Raw genomic sequence first — 26,428 nt, 5'->3', positions numbered from 1 at the left:
ACTGTAGTAGAATAAAAAAGATGGCACTTTCAAAGGGAAGTGTTAACTTCTCCCGCTGCATTAATATTGAGCACATATCAATCCTGTTATACTGCTTTGGCAGCTAATTTTTCTGGTTCGTCTTCATATCTGAACTGCAATAGCATATTGGACCATATACTCCCTAGTAGACAAAATTTTTTTCCTGTAAAGCAGAGTGAATTTTTAGTTAAAGCTGTCTTATCCTTTGCTGGCTAATATCTACAATTTTAGATGTTTTAGTGAAATTGTTATTCCTTCTAATACTAGTGACAAATATATTTAAAAAAATCCAGATTTCAACTGTTTTGAAATATGGGACTCTGAATTTTCTTCCTGTTGGTGATCATGTAATTGGAACAGACACTGGTTAATCTCACAGTTTGAGATTAGATATTTGGAACTTTGAAAAGACAATGGTGAATTTAATTATTTCAGATTTCTGTAAATTGATAACACCTGATTTCCAACTACAGTTAATCAATATGAGATTATAAATTACTCTTTAACCTGAATTTAACCTGTGTCTGGTCTGGCAAATCTGTTTAATCCAGTTCAGTTTTGGAAAGATCTAGTGAGTTTTTAAAATGATCCTAAGTGATGTAATGCTTGCAGTCATTATCATGTTAAAGTACACAAAATTCCATTAAGATATGCCCCTACTTTAAAATGCAGTGTAAAACAGCAACAAAATATTTTGCAAGTTTAGTTTATTCTAGATTGGGAAACAGCTGGTGGATGAAAGCTTCATTTGTCTTCTGTCCGATTACCTTTTCAAGAGATCACTTTGCCATACCCCAATCAATTTTTGCACCTCTAGCAGTAAGCAGCACTGGAACTACTGAACACTAAGTTTTCTTTAGCTGTGTTGCAGAATATTTTGAATAAACTATTTCACAGAAATAGTTAGAAGGGACCCACAAGGATCATCGAGTCTTAAGTGAATGGCCCATACAGGGGATTGAAACTGCAAACTTGGTGTTAATAGTACCATGCTCTATAATTGGAAATAGTTTGAAATCCAGAGATTAATGTAGCATAAAAAGGTTTTCAGAGGCAGAGCTACTGTATCTTTTATTGTGTTTTTGAAGAATCATAGAATAGCCCAGGTTGACAGGACCTCAAAAGACCTTCTGGTCCGAGCTTTCATGGGAAAGGAAGCCTGGATGAGATTATCTGTCACTCTTCAGTCAAATCTTGAAAACCACCAGCAATGGGACTCCACTACATTCCTGGGAAGGTTGTTCCAGTGGTTAACCGCAAATTCTTTTTTTCTTATGTTAAGATGAAATCTCTCCCTTGTACTTGTTGCCCCTTGCCTTCTCCATGTGGACCCTTGTGAAGTGAGAGCCTCTTTGTAGCCTCACTTTATGTAATGGACTGTCATACTAAATGTATACCAAGTACGTTAGTTTTATACTAAATGAGCTTGTGACACTGAAGGAGGGGAAACTCAGTATGTGGGAAACATTTGTATTTGAATCACTATCAAAGCTAACATAAAGTTTTAACTCACCTACTAAAACCAAACAATTGCCTAGCTCAAAAAGCTTCATGCTGGGCATCCTTTTTTGTTTTTATATTACTGCCATTGTCTACAGCTTCACTGTGTTGCACTGTGCAGTCATTGCCATGGAGATAAAGCTCACAGAAATCTTACCGACTTATGAATATATGGCTTTCTATTTCCTTTAATAAGGCATAAACCATTATGCTTGTTTCACTCTGCATTTTGTAGTAAGCTGATAAAAAAGGTAATATTTACCCCTTTTAGCTGTAATTTATTTTCAAGATACTTTATTATTGGGAACTAGAAAAGGCTAACAATTGTACATGAGGAGTTATATAACCAGGGCAAGCAAACTGAAAATTGTGACCCTGACATATAGCTAACACAGTCTGATGGTTTTATACTTTGGGTTTAGTCTTTCCTGACTTACGTCAGAGTTCTCATTTCAAGTCCATCAGAAAGAAAGAATCATTAAAGGAAAGTTAAGGTTATATTTTTAAATATTTGGAAATCAAGGAGCAACGGAGTTAAAATACAAGTACGGTTGTGGTCTTGTACCACAATTAATATATTTGGGCCTGTTGTATTACAAAGTATTTTTTAGCTGAATGATTTCAAACTGTTGGGAAAAGAGTGTATTTTTGCAGAGTTATTGTTTTCTGGAGTTTTTATGTGCTGATATATATGTCATCTGACAGTGTTTTTTCTGGGTTTTAAATTGACACTTGGTGCTAACACAAGTGAATCAAATTAAGCTTTTGTGCAATACACTCTTCTCTTTGAAATATAGGTTTTAATAATACAGACTTAGACTGAACAGCGAAGCTCAACCCTTCCTTCAGGGAATTGTGTGACAGCACTGCAGTGAGAGCAATACTGAGAGAGCATTCTTGCTACCCACTCTTTCCCTCATCCCGTATTAGGTAGAGGGGGTAATAATTTCAGTGTGACCTCCATCTTTATGTTCTCGAGCAATGTCTTGATAAGTTGTGAGGAGAGTTCCTTATTCTAAAGTGCTTAGATGTGATTTTAACTTTCAGCCTTTATTGCCACAGCCCATGTTTAAACTCAAACATCTACTTAGAAATGAGTGGGTTATGTGGGTTTGTGCATAAATGTAATTTGTGTGAGTTGAAGTAACTGTGTGAAGACTGCTATGTGTAAATTTTAAGATTCAAGGCAATTTATGCATAGTGTAAGAAGTTAATTTCATTGTCTTTATACCACAGGCTCTGTGAAGTACTTAATCTTGATCCTAGGCACGTCCTGATTGCAGAAGTAATCTTCACAAATATTGGAGGGGCTGCCACTGCTGTTGGGGATCCTCCAAATGTGATTATTGTTTCAAAACAGGAGCTGAGAAAGAAGGTACATACTGCGGTCTGTTTGGCTACTAAAATTAAGTGGTGATATTGACTTATTCGGTGTTGATACTTCTTTTCCCCAGACAGCCATATAAACAGAACATAATCCTCGTTTTCTGCCATGCTATTTCTTTCTTAGTAGGATGATCAGGCAGAAGAGAGTGATCTTTTGGGGACAAAATAGTGATGAAGAATAGAATTTTTGATATGGACTGAGAATACCAGTTTCCTTGTTGTGTTGTTGGTGGTGAGGATTTCCTTATCAATGACAAAGTGAGGAAAGAAGTAAAGCAACAGAGAGCTGCAGAGGAGGCAACAAGTTGGAAAAAAAGAAAAATGAAAATGAAATTAAAACCCATCCATTTTTTTAGAAGAGGTTTTTTCTCAAAAGTTAAATATAATGAGACAATTCTATTTCTTTACAGCAATTCAAACCAGAAAGAATTGTCTATATGCAAGACCTCATAATATGAAAGGCTGCATTGCCCATGTCACACATGAGGCACTTTATCCTTCAACCACAGCCCAAGGGGACATGAGGGGTGGGAGGAGGGTGGAGGCTCCTCCCATGCAGCATGGGCCACAGCTGGCTCCCACCTCCTGCCAAAGTTTTGGTATCTCCAGGCTGCAGTGACAGATTTTAACTTCCACCACTTGGCTCTTCTATTGTTTGTTGGGCGTCTGGTGCCAAAGGGTGGCTGGTGCTCAGGGGAACTGCAGAACACAAGACACCTGCCAGAAGGAGCATCCCAGTCCCATCTTCTTCCACCCACATGGCCCTCTCTGCTCTGTGGATAGGCAGAGTTGCTGCTGGCAGGTGTTCACATTTGCAGCTTTCAGCATCTGCACAGAGCTGGTGTTTGCATGAGTTTACTGTGCTCTCAGCTATCCCTGCTATCCCTGAACATGAGGGCATCAAGTCCCCCTTCTGCCTCTGGCACTCCCAGTCACCTCTTCCTGGTGTGCTGTGGGGCATCAGGGAGGCATTCTGCTCAGGATGCAAGAGGCAGCCCCTCCTGTGTTGGGTCAGCTCTGTCCTCCTGCTGGCTCTGTGTCACCACCAACAAGCAGTGTGATGGAAGGGGCATTTATGTAATGTGCACATCTACAAGAACACCAGGAATATGTCTTCTGGTTTGGTCAGGTGTCATAAACCCCCAAAATAAGTAAATCAACCTAAAGTAATTTAATGTGAATTGACCTAGTGTGAAAATAACTGTGCGATTGGAACAAGGGAGTTGTAGTATAAAATCTTCTGGTTTTTTCAATTTTTTTTTTATTTAGAGTAACTTGTGTATCTATTGCCCTACGAAAGAAACATCTCTTTTAATTAACTGAATACACTCAAATTAAGTACTGTCCAGATTCGCAAATGTCTGAAAGTTCATAGTATTTAATAAACTGAATGTTTACCATCAAAATATTTGAAATGTACTGCAATTGGCTTGTTTGGAGGGTGACTTTGAAGACTGTAATATTCCCAGCTGAGGAGAGGATTTTACATTTTAAATATGAAATCCATGCAACTCTTTGAAACATCTGATCTAAAGGAGAATAATTAGCACCTGCCATGCAGGTCATTTTCCTAAATACTCAGGAACTCATCATCCCTGTAGAACTTTGAGAAGCAGCTATAAACATGGGAAATAATTAAGCAATTATATTGAGAAGGAACAATTTTACATTTCTCTTGAATTTTTAGGAGGACTCAGATGTGTAAATACGCTGGCAAATATGACATTATAGCAAATTCTATATCTGAAAAAAGCACAAAAAACTTTCCAGATGTTTTCACTCTGGCTTATTTTTTGTTCCATCACAGAAATAAGAACGTAATAAACCAGATCAGATTCAACACAGGACCATAGTCCTTGTGCTGCGTCTTCTCTGTATTCTCAATTGTTATATTTTTGTATATAAATAAAAGAGGGTCAAAGACCTATCCTTGGCTCTGAGGCAGAGTGGCATGGTTTGGCTTATGTCCTCACTGCTTAGGGCTCACCCCTTCTAAAGGAGATTTGCCTGGGAGAGTGCTGGTAGGAGTAACTGGATAAAGCCAAGAGTGAGGGCAGGGAGGGAGCTGGACCATCTGGCCTCTTACAGTCTGAGCTGTTCAACTAATAGCTTGATTTTGTCCACCTGCTCCAGCATGCTGTCTTTTAATCAGAAGGAGAAACACAGACATTGTTGTCTTGTTTCTAAAACTAGTTCTAGCAAAAACTGCTGTGAAGGAGGGTTACACGATCTGCCACAAATCTGTGTCTAAAATGCATGGGAAGCCTGCTACATTAGTACCAAGTAAATTTTTTTTTTTTTTAACTGTTCCAGAGGTAAAAGTTCTTGAATGCAACGATGATATTATGGAAACAGTTCTTCATGCAGTATTTTTTTATAGTATCTATTATGATTTTTTTTCTATGGAAAATATCTAATTTTCACCTCCTTTTAACATTATAGTCATGTTTTTGGACATTCTAGCGATTTTAGGAATTTCTTCCCCTTGATATTGTCATTGAAATTCCATTTTTCATCCTCTTTCACTTCCTTCTCAGTGTTATCTTTGCACAGTAAGTATGAGAGTACTTGGACAACTGCCCCTGCAAGAAGCTGAACAGTGAATTGCACTACGTAGATGATTGAGTTTTCTGCTTTATTAGGTGCTATCAGGAGTCAGATTTTACCAGTCTTCCTGAACTTTTACTGCTGTACAGCAACCTCTAAAAGCAGCCATGTAAAATATTAGGCAAGCTTAAACTTTTTTAGGAAACCTTGGCTTTTCAATCGATATAAAATGAAGTGCAGCCTTGTTACTTTGGGTGCTGTTATTGGGTTAGAAAATGTTAAAAATGCTTTATTCTTTGTTTATTGTAATGCCGGAGAGATTTTTCTCCCTAGGTTCAGGGCAAAACTCACATTATATTAAAAATACCTTATTTAAACTATGTTTGAATAAATGAGGTTTTTGTAACATTTTGCTCATTAAAATGTGGGGATAAGTCTTTTTATTTGTCTTGAGATGCAAATGAATGTCAAAAGAATTCTTCCTTTGTAGCTGTGCTAAATTTATAATCCTGATATATTCCCTACCATCATGACTGGAATCAGTGGAACATTTGCATAATAGGAGAGGAACATTTGTTGTATTCTTGCTTGTTCTTAGCTGGAGTGGGAATAAGTTTCACAAAATAGCATTTATGTTGAGATTTTAGGGAAGGAAAATAAGAGTTCTCAGTAAGAGCAAATGGAAAACTTGTTTAGTGAATATAAAACTTTTTCGTAGTGTTTTATTATCTTCAGAGTGCTGCTACTGAGTGGCTATTGTTAACAAAGTTATATTTTTATCTTGAAGAGATATGTCCTTCAGACTTTGGGAACTCCATTTATATATGCACAATAGAGTACGAATCAGTTGGATATGGTCATTGCATTCAGAAAGGTTGAACATCAAATCCTCTGTATTTGGGAACTTCAAAAGTATCTATAATCACACCTTTGAAATCAGAAATTGCTTGTGCTCTAAGCATAGGCTATGATTACAAGTTCTTTAAATAGTGGATTGGGAATAGGTCTCCAGAGCAAAATGACGGTGTGAACATAGCGATGGTGAACACGTACACTAGCCTATCTAGCCCTAATCTGCCTAAAAGAGGTAATGATAAGGGCAAAGACAGTTTTAGTATGTACTAGCCAGTGGATTACATCCTTTTATTTACTGTTTTTGTTAGCATGTGATAAAGCTTTTGCTACTAATCTGATATTTGTTGAGGATTTGGGGGTTTCAGCATCCCACTCAGAGTTATTCCTGCCATTTAACAGGAATTCCCTGGAAAACTCACAGATATCAGGTTTTCCTGTTCTGCCTTTTAAGGGACTTTCAGCCTTCATGCTGAAGGTGATATTAGTTGATTGTATTCAATGAAAAATTGTGGTACCAAAAATTTATGAATAAAAGTACGTACTTCTGAAAAATAGAAGAGAAAATCCTAGTGAAATGGATTCCTGTAGTTTACTAGGCTATTATTATTAAGTCTACTGTATACAAGCTTGTTAAAACTTTTAATCAGTTTGTAGAACTCTACCCTTTCAATGTTTCCGTGATCCCTTTCCTCAAAAAAAAAAAAATAAAAATTAAGTCCTAGGTAAAGTACATGAAATAAAATTTATGGGTTTACATCTGATTTCAAATTTTTTTTCCCATTTCTGCATGTAGTAATCATTAAAGAGTATAATGCAAAACAAAAAAGGAGGTTCATCAGTGTCTCAGATAAACATTATCCTCATGTAGCTGGGTTAGACCATAAGTGATTTCTGACTCAGTGACACCATGAGCAGCTCCTCCAAGACAATGTAGATCTCAGTCACCCAGCTGGAAGCATTGTTTAAACCAGTGTAGAAATTGCTCTTCCTCATTTTATTAGTTTTAGAATACTAAGTAAAGGGCATTGTGGCTAGAAACACAGATTTTGCTGCTCCCTGAATTGCTGCACCCAGCTATAATTTTTGCTTTTTCTTTGCTCTAAAATGGCATTTTTCTTCTGGAAGGGTCAGAATTACTAGAATTTAACTTCACATCTCCAAAACCAATAAAAAATAATAATCAAGAACATTTTGATTAAAGCTAACCTTTCAGGAAAACAGTATGATACTTCCTCCTAATATGAAATTGATATATTTGACTTTGCATTTTAAACTATAAACCAAGGAAAGATGCCCACTTTGTTTCAACTCTGAATCTCTAGGCAGTGGAACCTTTAGGCTGTTGTCTTGCTAAAACAAAATCTTTAGATTTTCTATCTGCTGGGGAACAGGAGATATTTGACGCAATCAGCATAGCCTCAAGGAAGGGACATTTGAAGCATGTTTTGTATTTATCTGATAGATTGAAATCTCCTGGAGGAAAAATATCTCTTGCCCATTGTGCATGTCAATTCTATTCCAGTCTATTGTGCAGGAAAAGAAAATCTTTGTCAAAATGACATTTTGTTGTATGCAGCAGACATGTAGAGCACTTTAATGCGTTTTTACAGCGGTGAATCCTGGCCCCAGCAGTGCGGAGGACTCTGGAGGTACAAAATGTGCTTTTCACAACCACAAAGGGTATGAACGTAGGCTCTGTGGAAATGCTGCATGCCCTTCCTGGGGTTTGGAAAGGGGAGCAGGAGCAACTGATAAAGCTACTTTACCACTATCTTGGTATCCTTTACTGCATCATTTGTATCTGTGGTGCAGTGAAAACCCTTTAGCCTCTTAAAGTTCTCCAAGAGGTTGCCAGTTGGCTACTAGCTACCATGTCTGGTGTGAAACTGGCCTTCTTTTTCCCTGAAAGCACATTCTCTGCGCTGCAGAGAGGCTGGTGCTAAACACCCAGCCCAAAACATCAGGGTAGGAAGTTGTCTGTATTTCACTGTAAGCCTTAGAAAGTATCAGCCATAAAAAGTAGTGCACTTGGTAGTCCTCAGCCTCCTCATGGCTACAGGGTGTCAGTTGTCCAAGGCTAGTGATCATCAGGATTCATTTTCACTCACTGTCTCTTGTGGATCGATACAAGGAGGTAATGGAGATGAAAGCCAGGAGCAAGGGATGGGAAGAGAATTAACTCCAGTCTTGGATTATCACAGGCAATGCAGTAATGCAAGCTCTTTTCTGAAATAAGCACACTCATGTTAGAAAACTATTTGTTTCAGCTGAATTGGAAAGAGCAGGGTAGCAGGTTTTCTATTTCCTCAGGGATCTCAGAGATAAGAAAGATCAATGGGGTGATATTATGAAGTTTAACAAAATCCTGAATCTCAGCCCACCTACTCTCTTTGAAAAGTTAGTGTAAGCCCTTGGATATGATGCCAAAAAATCTAGTAGACATTTTTTTTCCTCTTGTGATCATGTCTGCAAATCACTTTTAAGGCTTATCTACGTCAGTTCTTATGTCATAAAGCTGTGCTAATCCTGATTTTTTTAGGAGTATTTGATCTCTATCTCATTTCAGTTCTTATAACTATCAGTCAGATCTGAGACTTCCTTCCTAACCTCAGTATTTTAGTTTACCTTCTAGGTTAATGTGATTTTTTTCATCAAGAAATTAGTTTTGTGGATTTCAAGTGACACATTTCTTGTGCTGTATTTTTTCAGAAGCTTCTGCATTGTGGCATTGCAGTAACAAAGCACAGTTTTGTTTTATTTTTCTCTGAAGTTGGTGTGATAACAAAAAAGTAAAGGCAAGTGAATTTCTATATCTGCATTTCTTTGCAATAGGCCACTTCCTTAAATTCAAGGTCCTTTAACATGTGATGGAGACACCACGTATTTAAACTTGAAAGTTACTAAGAATTCTTTGGGTTCCTTTTTATGGTTTTTTTTCCTGCTTTAGCTTGTATCTTTATGCCTGTGTATCTTCACAGAGAATTTCTACTATCATACCTGACCCCATAGCTGGCTTCTTCATGATGTGGGCACATTGCTGCCAACTTATGACAAGCTTCATCTTCACTGTTTTGTTGTTGTTGTTGTTGTTGTTGTTGTTGTTGTTTTTAATAAGACTAATTTGAGTGCAAAAAAATAATTTTCTTCATTCCGGTAATTCTGTATTGAGCATATTCTGATCACTCCTAATTACTTTACTGCTCCTCGACCAGTTTCCCAGTAATTTTTTCTTTCACAGGATAATTTTTTTCTCCAGTCAGATTTAGGCATTATGATTTTGCCTGATGTAGCTTCAGTATTTTTACATCTTAATTTCCTTCAGTTTCCTACCTCGCTTTATGCCATTTTAGAGACATAGAAAACTGAATGCTAATTTTTGCATATTTTCTGAACTGTTTAATAGCACATTGTCAATAGTTGAGAAATTTCTGAACCAAGGCCAATTCACCTTTGCTTTTATGGTTCTTATTTTTCTGATCAAAATTTTCTATCTTTCTTTTTGGCTATAATCTTAGATGCAACTCATATAAAAAGTACATATATTGTCAATGTTAAATGACTTTAATTAAGGAAATAAACATGGGAGATATACTTTGGGGGCAGGTCTTACAAACACTGAGCCTTTGCAGGATTTCTTTTTGTTATTTATTGTTATTTGTAAATTTCCTGGAGTTATGAATGTTGATTTCATCCCTCACAGAAATGTCTTCTGTAGCTCTGAATCTTGACTTGATGCCCAGAGGCCAATCTTTCTAAGCATTTATAAAAATTGACTTGTAAAATCTATCTTACAGAGATGTCATACACCTTACTAGCTGACCTATTATGTAGGCAAACAGAATGAAGGTATATTATTTTCCATTGTGGTGTCACAGTCTTCTATCCAATTTGTAAAATAATCTCATTCCAATTCCTGAAGGGTCTTCCTTCTCCTTCCATAAAAGCAATGGTTGTAGTGAGTTATAGCAAAAGGCCAGCAAACGAGAAGATGTAGTTTCACCTTTTAGTGTCTGGAGAGTAGAAGAGTCAAGGAATCTATTATATAGCAACTAAGGATGACTTTCTTTAGCTCATGAAGCTTAAATATGTATTTTTAATAGGATCAAATTCTAACCCTAGGTCTGCATATTTACGGTTTGAGATTTATTTAACTGTCTGCAAGCTATGGATTTTTTTTTGCCAAAGAGCACCAATATTTATCTGGCTATGAAAGTTCTTTACGACTGTAATCAGTTTCTGGTGTCATGTGGCCCTTTATTATGCCCTGTGGTACAATAGAGAAACTTTTTTTTTCCTTTTTTGGACCAGAGACATTTCAGCTAGGAAATTTACACAAAAATTCTTTTGGTAGGAGAAAATATAGAAGAACACACATTTAAGGTAGTAAGTTCCCAATAGTCTTAACACACCGGAGGTAATATCAGCTGATGCTGCAAAAGAAACTGTTTTTAATATACATTGGAATTAAGGAAGGATCTGTAGGGAGCTCATAGTGAAAAAGCAAGGGACAATAAAGACACAGAGGTGTGTCACAGGGAGATACACTAAATCTCTAGAGTTTCTGTGAAATCAGTAGATGCTCTGAAAATTCAGTTTGGGCAACCTGAGCTATCCAGGGCTTGGACTATGCTTTCTGACATGTGCCACAGAGCTCCTCTGTTGGAATCAGTGGTTCAGACAACCTCTGCTCTGTGAATGTAAGATAGTTCCTTACTACCAAAGTACTTGGATGTGATCTCCCTTGGAGCTTCATGGATAACTGCTCTTGGGCAGGGAAGCCATAACTACAGAGAATCCCAGCCCAAAGGCTAACCCTGATCCATTACAGTGTGTTTAATATGGAACAACGGAATAGTTCAGTTGAAAGGTACCCTAGAGGTCATCTAGTCCAATGTTCTGCTCAAAGCATGGATAACTTCAAAGTTTTAGGGCAAGTTGTCGGTATTCATTCTTATTGTTTGAAAGCAGTAGCTTTATAATATGTTCAGCTTAATCTTTTTGAGAACCCCTTTATTAAAGGGTTCCATTGTGCAAAATCTTTAGAAGTGTGTTGATTTACTGACAAGGTGGAAAAAGAAACAGAATATTGACATATATTTTTATTGTAGAAGAATGGTTCAGATAGAATTATTGTTAAAATATAATTGATAGAATTATTGTCAACACTTTAACACAAAAACTGGTCATTAAAATGTAACTATTTCAAAGTTAGTGTGATTTAAAATTATTTTTCAGTAATTTAAGTGAGAAATGAAAGTTAATGATTCAGTTTGGGTTTATTTTTACTATCTGTGTCAGGAACACTAAATGTGTTTCAGAATAACTTGCAATGTTTTCTTTTAGTCCTCTGAATTATATGGCTTGTCTCCTCAAAACAGATGAAATACAGCAGATACTGTACTTGGAACTTACTTTATTGCTTTATATTTATTTTTGATTGCTAAAGTACATATAGCTGAATGGTTTTCCCTGCAGGTAATATAGAAAAATAAGTGATTTTTTAATTTAGTTTTTCGTTTTTATTTTCAGGGTTTGGATTTTGCAGCCTTCACAGGGCATATGTTTGTGGGTATCTGCCTTGTTGTTCTGGTCTCCTTTCCTTTTCTCAGACTTCTTTACTGGAACAAAAAACTTTACAATAAGGAGCCAAGTGAAATTGTTGGTAAGTGTGAGCATGAAAAAAAGTTATTATTGTTACACTTAAAATGTACTAAATGGAAACTGAACACAATGCAGTCTTCAGATGGAAGTACCCATTCTCCTTCAGTCTCTGAACATTAATTTTCCAACTAATAAGTAAGATTTTATTTTCAGTGGTGATATTTTCTGATTTTTAGAAATTGATGCATTTCTGGTACTCAAATTGAGGCTTTGACATGAATTATTAAATATATTTCAAAATTTCCATGGATATTTTGCATCATTTGTTATAGCCATAGGCTTGAATACCAGAATGTTCTGTATTCCATCACAAAACATCTGCTCAAGGTACTGAGTTCACAACATAGCTTTAGAAATAACCCAAGTTTCCCTTGTGACAGGAACTGATGCATTCCCCTGCTGCTGGTTTTCTTCCGTTGGATTTTTCAGCATTTTTTTCCCTGATTTATGGTCAGTGAAAGACATTTCATCAAAGTAGAACTTTCCAAATTCTTTCCAGCTTGCCTCTGTGGCTCTTCTAATCCTAAGTTTCCCTGGTGCATAATTTCTACAATTCAGGAGAACTAATCTATATCTTTTTATGTCCTGCACCTCAGTAGTCTCTGAAGCTGTTAAAGTAGCTTCAAGACTGTTGCCTATGTCGGTCCCTTTTTGTCTTCATGCTTTAATGTCTTTCTATTCAGTCATTTTGAAGTTTTCGTCATTATTCTAGGGCTTCTCTTTCAGTGATGAAGTTTAATAATAACTCCAAAATGTTCCCACTGTCTTTTTGAGGTAAGAAGTAATTCACTAAGTATAATTTCTTAGCAATCTTTGCACAAGGATAGTAGAGTATAACAGTTTTTTCCATGGGATTGATGCTTTTTTTACTTTTGGCTGCAGAAGACTTAGGGTTCAGGCCTCCATTGACCATGTAACAGATGCTTTAATGTGCCATATGACATCTCTGAACCTGGGTGTGTGGCATCTCTTTAGCATGGGGAGGGCAACTTTTGATAGGGTTGATCTATCTTGGCTTCATTTGTAATCTGTGGAGAAAGATAAGTGCTCTTAAAAACTAATGTAGCTGTCTGTGATAGAACAGTTATATTGCAGCCCCCAAAAGCCTACTTCTTTCAGGTATAAGGAGAGTCCAAGGTGACCAACTTGGTGTCAGAGACCTTCATGATAGGTAACTCATTTAGGCAAAATTAGTACCACTTATAGTGCCTTGCCTTCTTCCAGGGAAAATTTGCTTTAGAATTAAGACTGTATTAAAAAGGCAGAAGTGACAGTCCTCTCTGTAGTGCATTATACCATATCTCTTGACCCTGTTCTCATAAAAAGGTCAGAGAAGAGGTTTCACTGCTTAGGAATTTCTTGTGAAGACATTTTATTTTGAGGGACTTCAGCACCCATTCAGCACAAAGTGCTCTCAGCTTACCTGTATGTCTCTAGGGGCCAGAGTCTTTCTCAGTATTAAGATCCAAAACGTTTTTGAGGTGTTCTAGAGGTAATACTACCTAACTGTTTTCTAAGAGAATTCAGGAGAACCTTTTTCTTGGGGAGGAGAGGAACCTTTGCAAATTCCCAGATAAAATCCTGTGCAATTATGCATCATTATATAAAATTATTACTTTTCTTCATTGCCTGGAAACTCATTATTAAGTTCTTCATATTCAGCATTTTTTTATAACTTCCCAACTTTCTTATTTTAAAGAAATTAATCTACTTTTATTAATTTCTTATTTTCTATAAAAGTCATGGCTTCATGAACATTTCCATGAATAACTAGAGCTATTATATACTTACATTATCTTTAAAAGTACTAGCTTGCAAGGTATCTCAAGATAAGTAATACCTAAGGAGCAAGAAAATTAATTCTGCCAACTCTAATGGTTGATCCTGACATAATAGCATTATTCTGGATATATATTTTAGAAAATAGAATTGTTACTTTTTGCTTTTGGCTATAAACTTTTAAAGCTTATGTTTTGGATTTTTAAGAAATAAAGTCTGCATGACAATTTTTTAGTTTAATTTGAATAGTACACTTTATTCAATAACATAGTATTTTTGCCAGTGAAACACTGGTTAGCATATTTCCCTCATTTCATTTCTTGGTATCTTTGTTATTTGCAGCTTAGTCTGTTCAGATATAGCAGTCTCCTAATCAGTGTACCATGTGTTCTTATAATCAGCTCGTTGTCCTTTGCTGCGACCCTAATCGGTAGCTGTTCAATTAGAGTAAATGCTGAAGAGCCACTCTTTCTACTGAAAATTTCTGTGAAAGGGGAAGAGAAAGAGACCAACAGAGCTCCATTAGGAGATAGCTGTCATGGTTTGGATTAGCAGAATGGGTTCTAAGGTGCTTTCAGGGGTCCTTTCATCTCAGGTTGCAATGGTTCTGTGATAACTTCAAATGGCTCGTTTGAAGCAGCTGTTTTAATCAACTAAACACTAGCCTTCTCTCACCCTGTCCCCAATTAGCAATTAAACAAGATATGTGAGATTTAATTAGTATATTTTTTCCACAGATTTTTTTTTCCCTGTGAGCCATGTGCTTTAAGGTTTTTTCTGTTGCTTTAGGCTACACAGAACAGATTGTTGAGAATGGATTAGCACTAATTTTAAAAACAGACAATGCTTATATTCTGAATATACATTGTTAGCTTAATTTCAATGCTGTAGGTTACCAGTGTCTCTATTGGCTTCCAGACTGAACTGGAGCACCTCTGCAGCAGTAAAAATGCATGTTTATTCCTCAGAAACCACTATCTGCCTGCAGTGGCTTTAAGCAGGGCTTATTACAAAGGAAATAAAGAATCTGAAGAACTAAGCCATGAGAGAGAAAATCTGATGTTTTTTAAGAATGAAGGGATATTTTGAGGACTTTTTTGAGTCTGTCTTTCAGGTGACAAATTTGCTCCTTGTTCTATGTGATGCAGGAAAAGATGCTAGGGTTAGAAGAGTATGCTGAGAAGGTTTAAAAAGTACATATATCTACACTTTCCCAAAAGGATATGTAAGCGGAAATAATAATATATGAGTCTGAGAGGAATTAAACTTACTGTTCCCACTCTCCCTCTGAAAACCTGAAACCAAAGTTTTTTGTTCCCTTAAAGGTTAACAATACATTATTTAATTCCTGGGAAGCATAACAATACAGTGGACCTCAGTGTTTGGGAAAGTCGCTATCCCCAGGAGAGTGGGTGGCACATGGTCTAGTGACAAGTATTATTATTGCCATTTCTACCAAAGAGGAAGAGTTTTCTCCTAACACAACAACTTCTTTGGCACCAGCTCCCCATTTCTCCTCTGTTGATTGCTCTTGTTTCCTATTGTTTTGCTGGCTGAAAGAGAGATTCACCCTTGAAGCAGGAGTGGTGATGCCAAGGGGGGGGGGCACATTATTCTCCCTGGTGTAGTTCATGGTCTGCAGCAGCTGGGAAAATACTGATGGTAGTATGAGAGTCAGCATGTAAAGCCAACAACAGAAGGAACTTTCTAATTAATCATAGTCATGTGCAAAGTGCTTAATGTGTGAAAAACAAAGCACTGTTTCCCACAATGTGAAATGTGGTAACCAGATGAGTGAGCAAATCTTTTTCTTTCTTCCATGTGGAGCCTTACAGATGTTTCTCAAAGAGAAGAAAAGGGAGAGGAGGAAGGGAAAAAAGAAGTACCAAATGCACTGAAAATGTGGAAATCTAGAAGACGAAAGAAGTAGGGCAATGATAATTAAGGGTTGTCAGTTGTTCAATTGACAGGACTGTGCTGCCTGAAAGATGTCCAGGCATTGTTCCTGAATTTAAAATATGTACTGCTTGCATCAGGACTCATTTTGTGGGAATCTGTGCAAACAGCAGCAGAGCTAAGAGGATAGTCAAGAGAGAAAAAAAGGCAAAACCGAAAAACTCATTTAACAATAATGTCTGGTGAGTTTTCCCCTCTGTGTGCCATAGTGATTACAAATGTCTGCTGTAGTGCTTTGTGCTGCAGGTGATTGATCAAGCACAGACATCATCAACTGTAGTAGTACCTGAAGAGATGGTATAGCCCAGTGCTATAGCCTGGTATATAGGTGGTAAAGCCCCAGTTATTATTATTTTGTCCTTGTGAACCCACTTACCTGTCATAGCTCTGATGTGCCTGCCCGGGGGAATGGTTCCCTGGGACAGGTGGCTCTAGTTAAGAGTTTTGTTGTTTTCTTAGGGAATAGGGTATCTGGGTGGCCTCTGCATTCTCTAGCAGTGGTGGTGCATGCTATGTCCTCATACTATACCCTGCAGTGTGATGTGAAACCTTTAGGTTTACTGCTGGGGAAGAACTACTGTGATGACTTGCAAGAAAACCCAGTACTGCTTCAGACACTCTGAACTGAAAAAAGCCCACATAAAATAATAGTAATGTCCAGGGCCACAAGGACACTGCAGGGACGCAGAGAAAGCCCAGGATAAGGTGTTATGTAGCATCAGTACATGTGCTGCTCAGGCTCAGAGAACAGTCCTTAGTCCTCTTTTAGTTAGTTACATATTTGTAACTGCAGGGACCATCTGGAATCAGTGAGAGGTATATCAATTATGTAGCTGAATTAACTACGTTGACAAATCTCAGTCCTGAGGTGTGTCTGTACCTATGTAGGTACTTTAATAACTGCCAGTAAAACATTATTGGTATTTAATGTGATGTTGGAAGTAGTGGGCTGTACTCACTCGGAAGATGGTTCAAGTGAGGAAACCAGCAAGCAGATTTTGAAGAGAATAACGTCCAAAGAAAGGAATATTTCAAGATGTTTTCAAGCATTCAGCTCAATCTGTGTGGCAGTTTTGCAATATGCACTACACTCTGCTGTCTTTGCTCAGGGTGCTAATTTCATTGGAATACAAGAGAAGCATTTTTAGATTTTGAAGAATTATATGGAAGTAAAATGTGGGCTGGGTTTTTTTGACTTCCTCCCCCTCTCTTCTCTGCAATTCAGTTATATATATTAACATTGATTAGTGAATAGTTAACATTCTCACTCTCCTACTGTATATGTTAGCCTGCTAAACTAAAAGATTCAACTTTCTTATTAATTATATTGGTATCTAATATAACAACTTTCTGGCATATATTGTGTCTTTAATTTGAAAGGACTGTAAGACTTTAAGTCTGAAAGGAACTAGGCAGTCTTAATGTGCCTTCAGACATTTTGTATACTTCTTTTTGGATAACATATCAGGATCCCCTAGGGCCATGCCTTTATGTTCGAAAATGTAAACTAAAAGCTGTCTTTTATTATTTGCACCTTCAATAGCTCTCTCAATGATGAAAATAAGCGTAATTTTTTACTTGCCACACATTGAAACTTTCTAGATTTTAAATATTTTAGATAATTTTATGCTTAAATTCCTATATATGTTCTTTGAATTGCTTTAGAGCTAATGGAGTATTCCCCTTGGAAAGAGAAAAGCATTGATCTGTCTTTTCTTGTCTTCAGATGATAAAAATAGTATTATGACACTGCAGAACAAGGGGAATATGACAATCTCATATTATTTGCTTAGTGCATCGATAATGTAGCCATCACAGGAAGGCAGCTGGAATATTACTTTACCTGTCTTACGCAGAAAGAAAGTATAATATAGTGTCATTTTGAATCAATAGAGCTGCATTTCACAATTTATTACACACATTTTTCATGGAAGGAATCAGTACAGAAAAATCACTGATGGGAGGTAAAAAATTAGATAGTGATACCTCCTGTTTCTTTTACAGCACTTATGCCCATCTGTTTTTGTACAGGAACTTCAACTGTGAAACAGTTGTACAGATATACACTGGTTGGAAAGACCCAGCCTTTCCATTAACAGTGTTTTGACAAAGCTATGACAAATTTTTTCACTTTATTGTGATGGCTCCAAAGTTCATAAGATCTTTCTAATATACAGAGCTTAAAAGGACTCTTTTGGTTAACACTAGGTCTGTATCTGTTTGTTGTAGAAAGCTTTCACTGGGATGATGTTTGAAATACAAGTGTAATATTGACAGATTATTAATTGCTCCTGTCGTTTTTATTTATCAAAATGTGTTGAACATGTTAGTCACCATTTTTACATTTAAACCGTTGATGAAAGTTATTATGACTCTGAAGTGTGCTTCATTATTTTGCTCCTCACTTTGTCCTACTAAAAGCATTAGAGGAGGCACTATCTTTTGGAATAATCTAAAAGAGAGTTGTCCTCTTGTGGCTGTATCTTTTCATGATTCTTTTTCTCATTAATACCATCTGGCACCACTTCTGCTTTTCCTGGTATTGAAAAGACATCAGTAGTAGTCATAATTTGTACAAATGTTTATAACTGGAATGTATCTATTGACTTTTGAGCAGAGTATAGTGAATTAGAGATTTTTTTTTTAATTGAGACTTGTACTTTAATGGAAAATATCAGTAAAATTGATTTTCATTCTTAAGTCTGGCAGTCTGAATTAAAATCTTTTTATAGTGAGTAAACCAGAATTATTTTTCTAGATTTCACACCTGAGGAAAATTTTCTGAAACAAACTGCAGTGGAATTTTAGATAAATGAATGCTCAAAATACTTGACTCTTGACTTCCCATGACCCTGTGCCATTCTCAGTGTAGCAGAACAGAGCACTGTGAGCACATTAAGCAAGTGCTAATGAGCACACATAGAACCTAAATACATTCAGATTCCTGCTGTTAAAAGACAGGGAATTGCAGTAGATGAAACTAAGGGACAAAACCACAAGGACTGACATAAGTTTGTGGCTGTCAATCTGACTTACTCAGAGATGAAAACAGAGCCCATATCCCCTGAGAGAGAGGCATCCCACCTGTCGTTAAGGGACAAAACCAGTGTGTGTCTTTATCAACCATCCTGGAATGTTATGAGAAATCTAACCCTCTTTAATATCTGTGGATTATTCCATCTGAGTCTTATGTGACCATCATAGATGTGTTAAATTGACTATTCCCTTATAAGATGCAAGGGTAGGCCTTGTTGTACCTTCTTTCAGCAGATAAAATTACAGAGGGAAACTCAAAGAACAGTGAGGATAAAACTCCAGTTGTTTTTTGAAGGAGAAGGATACTTGCTGTATGGCAGCTTTCTGAACAGCCTAATCCTGGGCCTGCTGCAGCCTGCCCCAGCTTGCCCAGAGGACAACTCCTGGGAGGTGACTTAGGTGTGTGGCACCCTCCGAGCCTTGCAATTTTCTGCCCAGGCTCCAGCTGCTCTGCTGCAGAGGTGAGGGCATCCTGTAATTCCTGTGCAATGGATGCAATCCCATGCTGGGTAACAGAGCCGGCATTAGATACCTTCATTACCACATGGGGCCCCAGCTGTTGAATTGAGTTGAAAAGCTTAAATAAATGTCCTGTATTGCTTTATGCACCACTGTGCAGATTTCTTGCATTCCATTGCAAGTATTTAGCTAAATAAGGCAAAGCATGTTTTGTTGTAGTTTTGAAGACCTCGCAATGTTTATGTCTCTGCTTACCTTTATCCACTATTGATGAACTGGACTATGCAAAGGAATAAAGAGAAGAACATTTCAGTTCAAGGTTTTTCGCTGCCTCCTCCCCTTGCCCTTCTCCCCGAATTAGAGCCTTACTCTTGTGTCTGTTGAGGGGTGCTGCCTCTAGAAGAGAGGCATGAGCTATTGAGCTGAAATATCCCTCGAGGTGAATTTTTTCTACTCTTGGGTTTCACCTTTTGGATTTAGTTTCTGCACTTTTAAAATGGAGATGACACTTACTTATAGTCTAATAATGCTTAGAGGATTGATTACATAATATCAGGGATTTAAAAATTACTAAAAGTTATAGTTATTACTATTACTAGATTAAACTAGAATTCCTGATACTTAATTTGCTTTTCAGTTAACATTTAAACAGAAATATTCTTATTCTGAGAAGTTATCTAAGAAAAATAATTGCTTTACTGAAAACAGTTAAGCTACAGTAGCATGTGGAGAAAAAAACTAACCAAAACATTTAGAGGAACATGCTTAGCATGTTGTTAGTCACAACTCAGCAGTGTAAACTTGTGTTGCTTGCAAAAAGATAGTTAATGTATTTATTGCACGTGCAAGTTAAAACTTTCTGCTTAATGATAATTCTTATCATCTCATCAAGATTGGTCATGCTCTTCTGAGTATATTCAATTAACAAAACTGGCCTTTTCAGATTCTGAGATTAGAAATTAATTATACACAGTTTTTGAGGATGTCTTCTTTGTTATTGGCAGTCAGGTGGCAGGGAATGTGTGATTACTCGAGTGAAAATAAATCTGACTATTAATTGTCAGACTTCAGAAATAATATGCGTTTTTAAATTAAACTTAATATTCTTGAAAATGCAGAAAATATTTTCTAAAATGTCATAGTCCAGATCAGCAGCTCAAATTCCATTAATTTCAATGGATTCAGGATGTCATATTTGTGGTCTCCATGGCAAAATATGTTAAATGACAAAACCAGAATGGATTTGCAGCATAGGGTTTATATGCCTGATGATCCTTTATTTGATCCTATAACTAAGCCAAAAATTATTATTTTCTAGTTGTAAATGGATTTTCTGTTGGGAAAAAAAGAGACAGAAAAAGAATAAAAGATAATTTTTGTGAAATAATAATGCTAGGTATATTGCTGTGGTGCTCTGTGAGCTTTATGAATGTAACATATTCACAAAGATTTTAGTATCATAATGGGCTGAGTGTGCTGACTGAGCTGCATCTCTCCTGTCTTCTTGTACTCCAATCACTGCATACTAAACTTAGCTTTGCTTCTATGACTTTGACTACTGCTACTGCAATTGCAGTTAATTTAGCTGCTCTAATGATAAACTGCCATGCTACACATGTACCATTTCAATTACTAGCAACAGACCTAGCAGTGGTAGGATAAATTAGATAGTAGGCTGTTCCACCATAAAGCTAACCCTGTGAAAATATTGCAGATTGGGTTTGTTGGACAAGTGGAAAGAGCTCACCCTTAACATGACCATGTAGTTCTCTGAGGTCTTTTCCAACCCCGTTGATTCTATGATTCAATGATCAGTTCTCATACAAGGAGTGTACAGGAACTTATGGACATGGATAAACGGGGTGCGAGACCTTCCTATTCAGTGGCAACCAAATACTGCCCTTGTGCTGTTTTGGCCATAATTTCAAAGTGATTGATAAGACTCTGTAGCTACATTAGGCCCTTGTCCATGTGTAACATAGTATGTCATAAAATATCAGATGTTCCAAAACTCTGGGGGTTGCTGCCTAAGTGGTTTTGCAGACATAAAATGGGAAAAGTATAGCAAGAGGACTCAGAGGATTTTATCCATGTTCAGTGTTGATGCTGACTTCAAGGTCCTGCATTATATTTCCTTCAAATCAAAAACTACTGCTAATAAATATGTATCACCTGATGCCACAATGAGCTGTTACAATAAGAGTGTGCATGAAAGAGAAATATGAGAAACATTCCATGGAATGACCTAGAAAATCTCTTCACAAATTATTACAACAGGAATTGTAGCATAAAAGATGTATCAACTGTTCTCATTTTCAAAGTATAGTCTGCGCTGAAGTAAATTCCACAGCAGGTCAGTTGTTCACATCCTTGGGATGTTTAGAAAACTAATGACTAAAAAATCAAGCATAGTGTACATAAAGGCATGATCAAAGCCATGTATATATGCCACAAGTATAGTTTTTAACATAGACCAGAAAGCACCAGGGCGATCTCGCTCAACCTAGAGATTAGCCCCAGGGCACTTCAAATGAGGAACAGGAATTTCCAATGCCAAGTCATGCTACTTTCTACTCCATCTGTTTTTTTTTTGTGGCACAGATACAGTGATGATAGGTGCCTCTTTCTAAAGGAGAGAAGATAAAGATACTTCGTATGAAAATAATTGTTGGGGATTTGCATCTCAGTTAGATGGTGAATGACTCAACTTCCCTTTATCAGCAAAACCCTTGGTGAAATTTCACTTGGAAAGGATGGGGAGAAATGCTACAGCAGGATGAACAGATGTCATCAGAAAAGTTGTTGCAGCAAAGACAAGCTATAGGGAAGCAGAATAGCAAACTGGATGATCATGCTTCATGAGTGTTTGACAGAGAAAAAGACAAAACTACACTTTTTCTCTTGGACTGAGGACAGTTTCAAAGCTACAGTCCAACTGACTCAAAAACAACATAAGAAAGAGGTACAGAAGGGACTTTTTTTCCTCTGGGAGAGAGTGGAAAATTACTGCTTATATATTTGTGTGTGTCACAAATGTTGATGCAAAAGTAAATGATGACAGGAGAGCATCTCCACACAAAGTGACATAGATCCTTTGATAAGAAGGACCTATCCATGTTTTAATATAATTTTGTGTCAGATTATGCTCCTGTCAAGAATCACCAAACATATTATGAAGGAAAGCGGTAGATTCTGTACCTTTTTGATATCTGTGGTTCAGCTATTAATCTCTTCTGGGAAGAAGCTGAGCAGTAGTTTTTTAATAACCTAGGATAGTCATTGGGTTTTCAATAGTGTGAATTTATATTTCTGCTCTTGCACTGTAAAACTTAGTCAAACATTACCACTTTGACACACTTTGATGTGTGCTCCTCTATAGACACCTACCATACAAAATGTAAGTTAATTCTTGTTCAGATACCTTTTTTTTTTCAACTATGCAGACTCTGAACACACTTTTGCTTTTAAATGTTTGAGTTCTGTCAAGTATAATGCCTTCTCATGGTCAATCTTTACATGATTCACTCTGTATTATCATTGTAAATACTTAGTCACAAAGGTGGGGAATTAAACATATTTAGTACTCGTTTTGATAACAGATACCATGAACCACTAGGGATTTGCAGCAGAAAATATTAACATCACTGCCTACATCAAAATGTGTTTTAATTTTTCTTGTTATTACATAATTTATTTTTTTTATGAATAACACATGTAGTTTGTTTACATGACTTCCACATCCATCTTCTCCCAGTCAACCAGCAGTAGGACAAGAGGGCATGGTCTTAAGATGTACCAGGGAGGTTTAGGTTGAACATTAGGAAAAATTTCTTACAGAGAGAGTAATCAGCCATTGGAATGGAAGTGGGGGATTCACTGTCCCTGGAGGTTTCTAAGATAAGACTTGATGTGGCACTTAGTGCCATGGTATAGTAACCACAGCGGTGTTGGATCAAGGGTTGGACTTGATGATCTCAGAGGTCTCTTCCAACCTGCTTGATTCTGTGACTCTATGATATTTTAGGATAATAGCAATTTGCTGATTGAATAGGGATCTTAAAATATAAAGCCTCGAATTCTTGACACATTGTCTTCAACAACATGAAATTTGAGTGGAATAGAAAAGAAGGGTGAGGAAACATCTTCTTACTTCAACAGGAAGCACTTGTGCAGACAGTTTCTGAATGAATATTCTGCTTTTGTTTCTTTAGTGATTTCCTGTAAAATTTAAAGCTTTTTTTTCAACCTGCCCAGTTTAACATCCTTTTGAATATGAATGCCTGTTTTTTGATCATTCTGTGAAAAAAAAAATCAAAAAGGATTGAAAATCCTAACAAGATTTTGGAGTCTGATTTCAAAGTGTTAATCAGTCTGCCTGAACTTACTCAGGATCAGATACCATCCAGGTCAGCACAAAGGTGATGGTAGCTGTGTTAACGCATATTTTCAGTGCCTAAGAATTAGAGCCTCTTAGGAAACCAATAAAATATTATTAAACAATATTCCTTTAGACTCTGCCAAATTTCACTCTTGCCTTACATCGATAAAATTGCTTGTATGAACATACAAGCATGCTGTGTTTTCTGTGTGCAGTGAAGGAGCTTTTGCTGTAATGCCTAACTACAAAGTGAACTAGTGTCTTGCTAGCAGTATATTAATGTGTACTGACAGTTTATTTTCTGATGAAAAATGAATGTGCTACGATTTTAACCCTAAAGCTTGCTGAAGGCATTTGCAGACATTTGAAAACAGTACTTACTCTTTTTGAGAAAGGACTTAGTGATTAATTTATTTAAAATTTTGAAAAAATTGTATTTATTTTTCATTCCCTTTAGCTCTGCAAAAAAACAACAAAACAGCTTCCTAAGTGGAAAATTTTTGGGAAACAGCTTTGAGTCCAGGGCACACTGCACATATTTTGTGCATCTCTGGTCTCATACATTGAAGGAATTTTATTTCTTTTCAGAGCTGAAACATGAGATCTATGTTTGGAGACTGACTGCACAGCGCATTAACCCGGCCAGCAGAGAGGAGACTGCTGTGAAATGCCTCTTGATGCAGAAGGTGCTGACTCTGGAGATGCTCCTGAGGAAGAAGCTGAGGACATTTCACAGGTAAGCAAGGGCCAACATGTCCCACCTCTCCTACTCCAGTCCTCGGAGGAGACAAGCTGCAGGCACGGGCCATTCGTTGCATCAGTAGGGAGCTCCTACTCATCTCAGTCTACAGCCAGCAATGATAGTGTGGCTTTGCTAACACCAGGGGTAACATTTTTGTTTGCTTCGACCAGCCCAGGGCTCATACCTAGCAACTTCAGTAATATCTGATCAGGCATCCTCACTGGGATGAGACCTATATTCTTAGCTGTCTTGATCATATGGATGTTGGGGCAGATAGGAAGCCACCTTCAGCCTCAGTAAAACCCAAAGTATTTTAGGACAAAACTGATGTGTAAGGCCCAGAAAACAGATATCAATGTAACCCAAATTTAAAGGCTTAGAATTTTCAGGTAGATTTTTGTTTAAAAAGATCACAAATATGTCATTACACTTTTCTCCGCAGTTGTGGCTTCAGTGCAGTAAAATGTTGTAATTTCTTTTTTTTACTGAAAAATTCAAGTGTTCTTTAATGAATGGTTGAGTTTGAAAAGCATGTCGCCAGTGAATTGCTGTGTTTTAAAATTATTTCATAATCAAATTTTTATTTTGAACTTGAGTGTGGATATAATTATCTGCTTATGTATAGAAAAGAAGTTTATATAAACTAGGACTAACAAAAATTATAACCTTGTTTTGTTTACATTTTGATAAAACCAGATGTTATGCCATGGAATTTGATTACTGAGAATAGCAGTGATAAATATTGTGCATATGAATTGACTAAAGCAAAACTGTAATGATTAGTTTTAATTAATAAACATGTTAATATGAGCAAGAAAATGTAAGTATTATTTTTTAAACTATGCCAGTAATAAGATAGTTTTAATTATTTTTTATGATATTGTGTACTTTGAATTGAGTAACAGTATTAAAATTTAAAGGATAAAAAAGGCTATTAAAATTACCTCCTTTTCAAAAGGTTGTAGCAGATTATTAGACATTACAATACTCTAAAGAAGACACTTCTGAAATATAAATAAAAATTGTATATTCAATCTTGAAAATCGGGATTCCTCCAGCACAGCACATTTACACCAATGTGAAAATTCATTAGCATTAACAACAGTGCTCCTGAACTGCAAACCCCAAGGCTTTTTGCTGGAGGGCCTGACTATGCTGATAACGTGATGAGGTTATTTGGATCTTAAAAAACTTCATTATAAAATGCAAATGCGAAACATATGTGTTCTGACTTGTTAATGTTAGCACATGACCCTTGTTTTACTGCAAAGTGACACACATCAGCTCCTGAAACTACTAAGGGAACTACATATTGCAGATAGCCAGATCCTATGCTAAGGTCCATACCCTGGAGTCTAGCTCCTTCCCAGCCTGTGGCTCTCCATGAACAGAAGGGTTTGTGTATTAGTGGAGCTTGTTACAGAGTGGAGTCTTAACTGAATGCTCATGGGAATTTTGCTGCTGGCTGTAGGAAGGCTGTGACTCCTTTGTAATATGAGTTACTCCATAAGGAAAGAGGTGATGTATATGTTATAAGAGGGATTTATTCCAACACTCTTGGCACTCTGGAATAAAGCAGGTGTCATTTTCTTTCAGACAAATTTCACAAGAAGATAAAAACTGGGAAACAAATATTCAGGAACTTCAGAAAAAAGTAAGTAGATGGCAGTTTTTCTCAGTATTCGTGTAAATGAAGTTATGCCTTTATATTGGGATAGTGCTTTGAATCTAATGGAAATTTAATAACTCATGATAGCAGAAAAGTTGGTGGGCAGGGTGGCTGGCTTCTCAGTGGGACAAGGTTGTTGTTAGTGAGGTTTTGTTAGGTTTTATACTTTTGTTCCTTAGAAAAATAAAACTTAAGGAATCAAGAAATGATTCATCACTGTTTTCTTAAATTTTTCATCTGTGTCCAGAAAGGCTCAGAAAGTGTCAATAGGTTGTTTATAGTGACGATGAATGATGATAGACTACACTCCTCCTAATGTACTCAGTGCTGACTCTAATTTGCTATACTGTGTGTGACATTACTGCTTTTATTATTCAAGAAGGGATAAACGACTTGGATAAATCCTGTTCTTTTGGCTGAGCACACATTCATATCACCT

General features: G+C 36.8%; 1 protein-coding gene across 2 annotated transcripts in view; it reads left to right on the top strand.

Annotated features, from left to right (window-relative positions):
* OCA2 (OCA2 melanosomal transmembrane protein) overlaps positions 1-26,428 on the top strand; it is a 173,474-nt gene that overhangs the window by 58,614 nt on the left and 88,432 nt on the right. For both annotated transcript variants that reach the window (XM_027646668.1, XM_027646676.1), the window contains 4 exons: positions 2,758-2,896; positions 11,839-11,971; positions 24,167-24,314; positions 25,917-25,974. In XM_027646668.1, coding sequence (XP_027502469.1) covers positions 2,758-2,896; positions 11,839-11,971; positions 24,167-24,314; positions 25,917-25,974 — 478 coding nt within the window. The remainder of the gene's footprint in view (positions 1-2,757; positions 2,897-11,838; positions 11,972-24,166; positions 24,315-25,916; positions 25,975-26,428) is intronic.

The sequence above is a fragment of the Corapipo altera genome, unplaced genomic scaffold (assembly GCF_003945725.1).
Source record: "Corapipo altera isolate COAL_440 unplaced genomic scaffold, ASM394572v1 0, whole genome shotgun sequence".
In the NCBI taxonomy this organism is placed as follows: domain Eukaryota; kingdom Metazoa; phylum Chordata; class Aves; order Passeriformes; family Pipridae; genus Corapipo; species Corapipo altera.
Note: the sequence above shows the minus strand (reverse complement) of the source record. Positions and strands in the feature narration are given on the sequence as shown.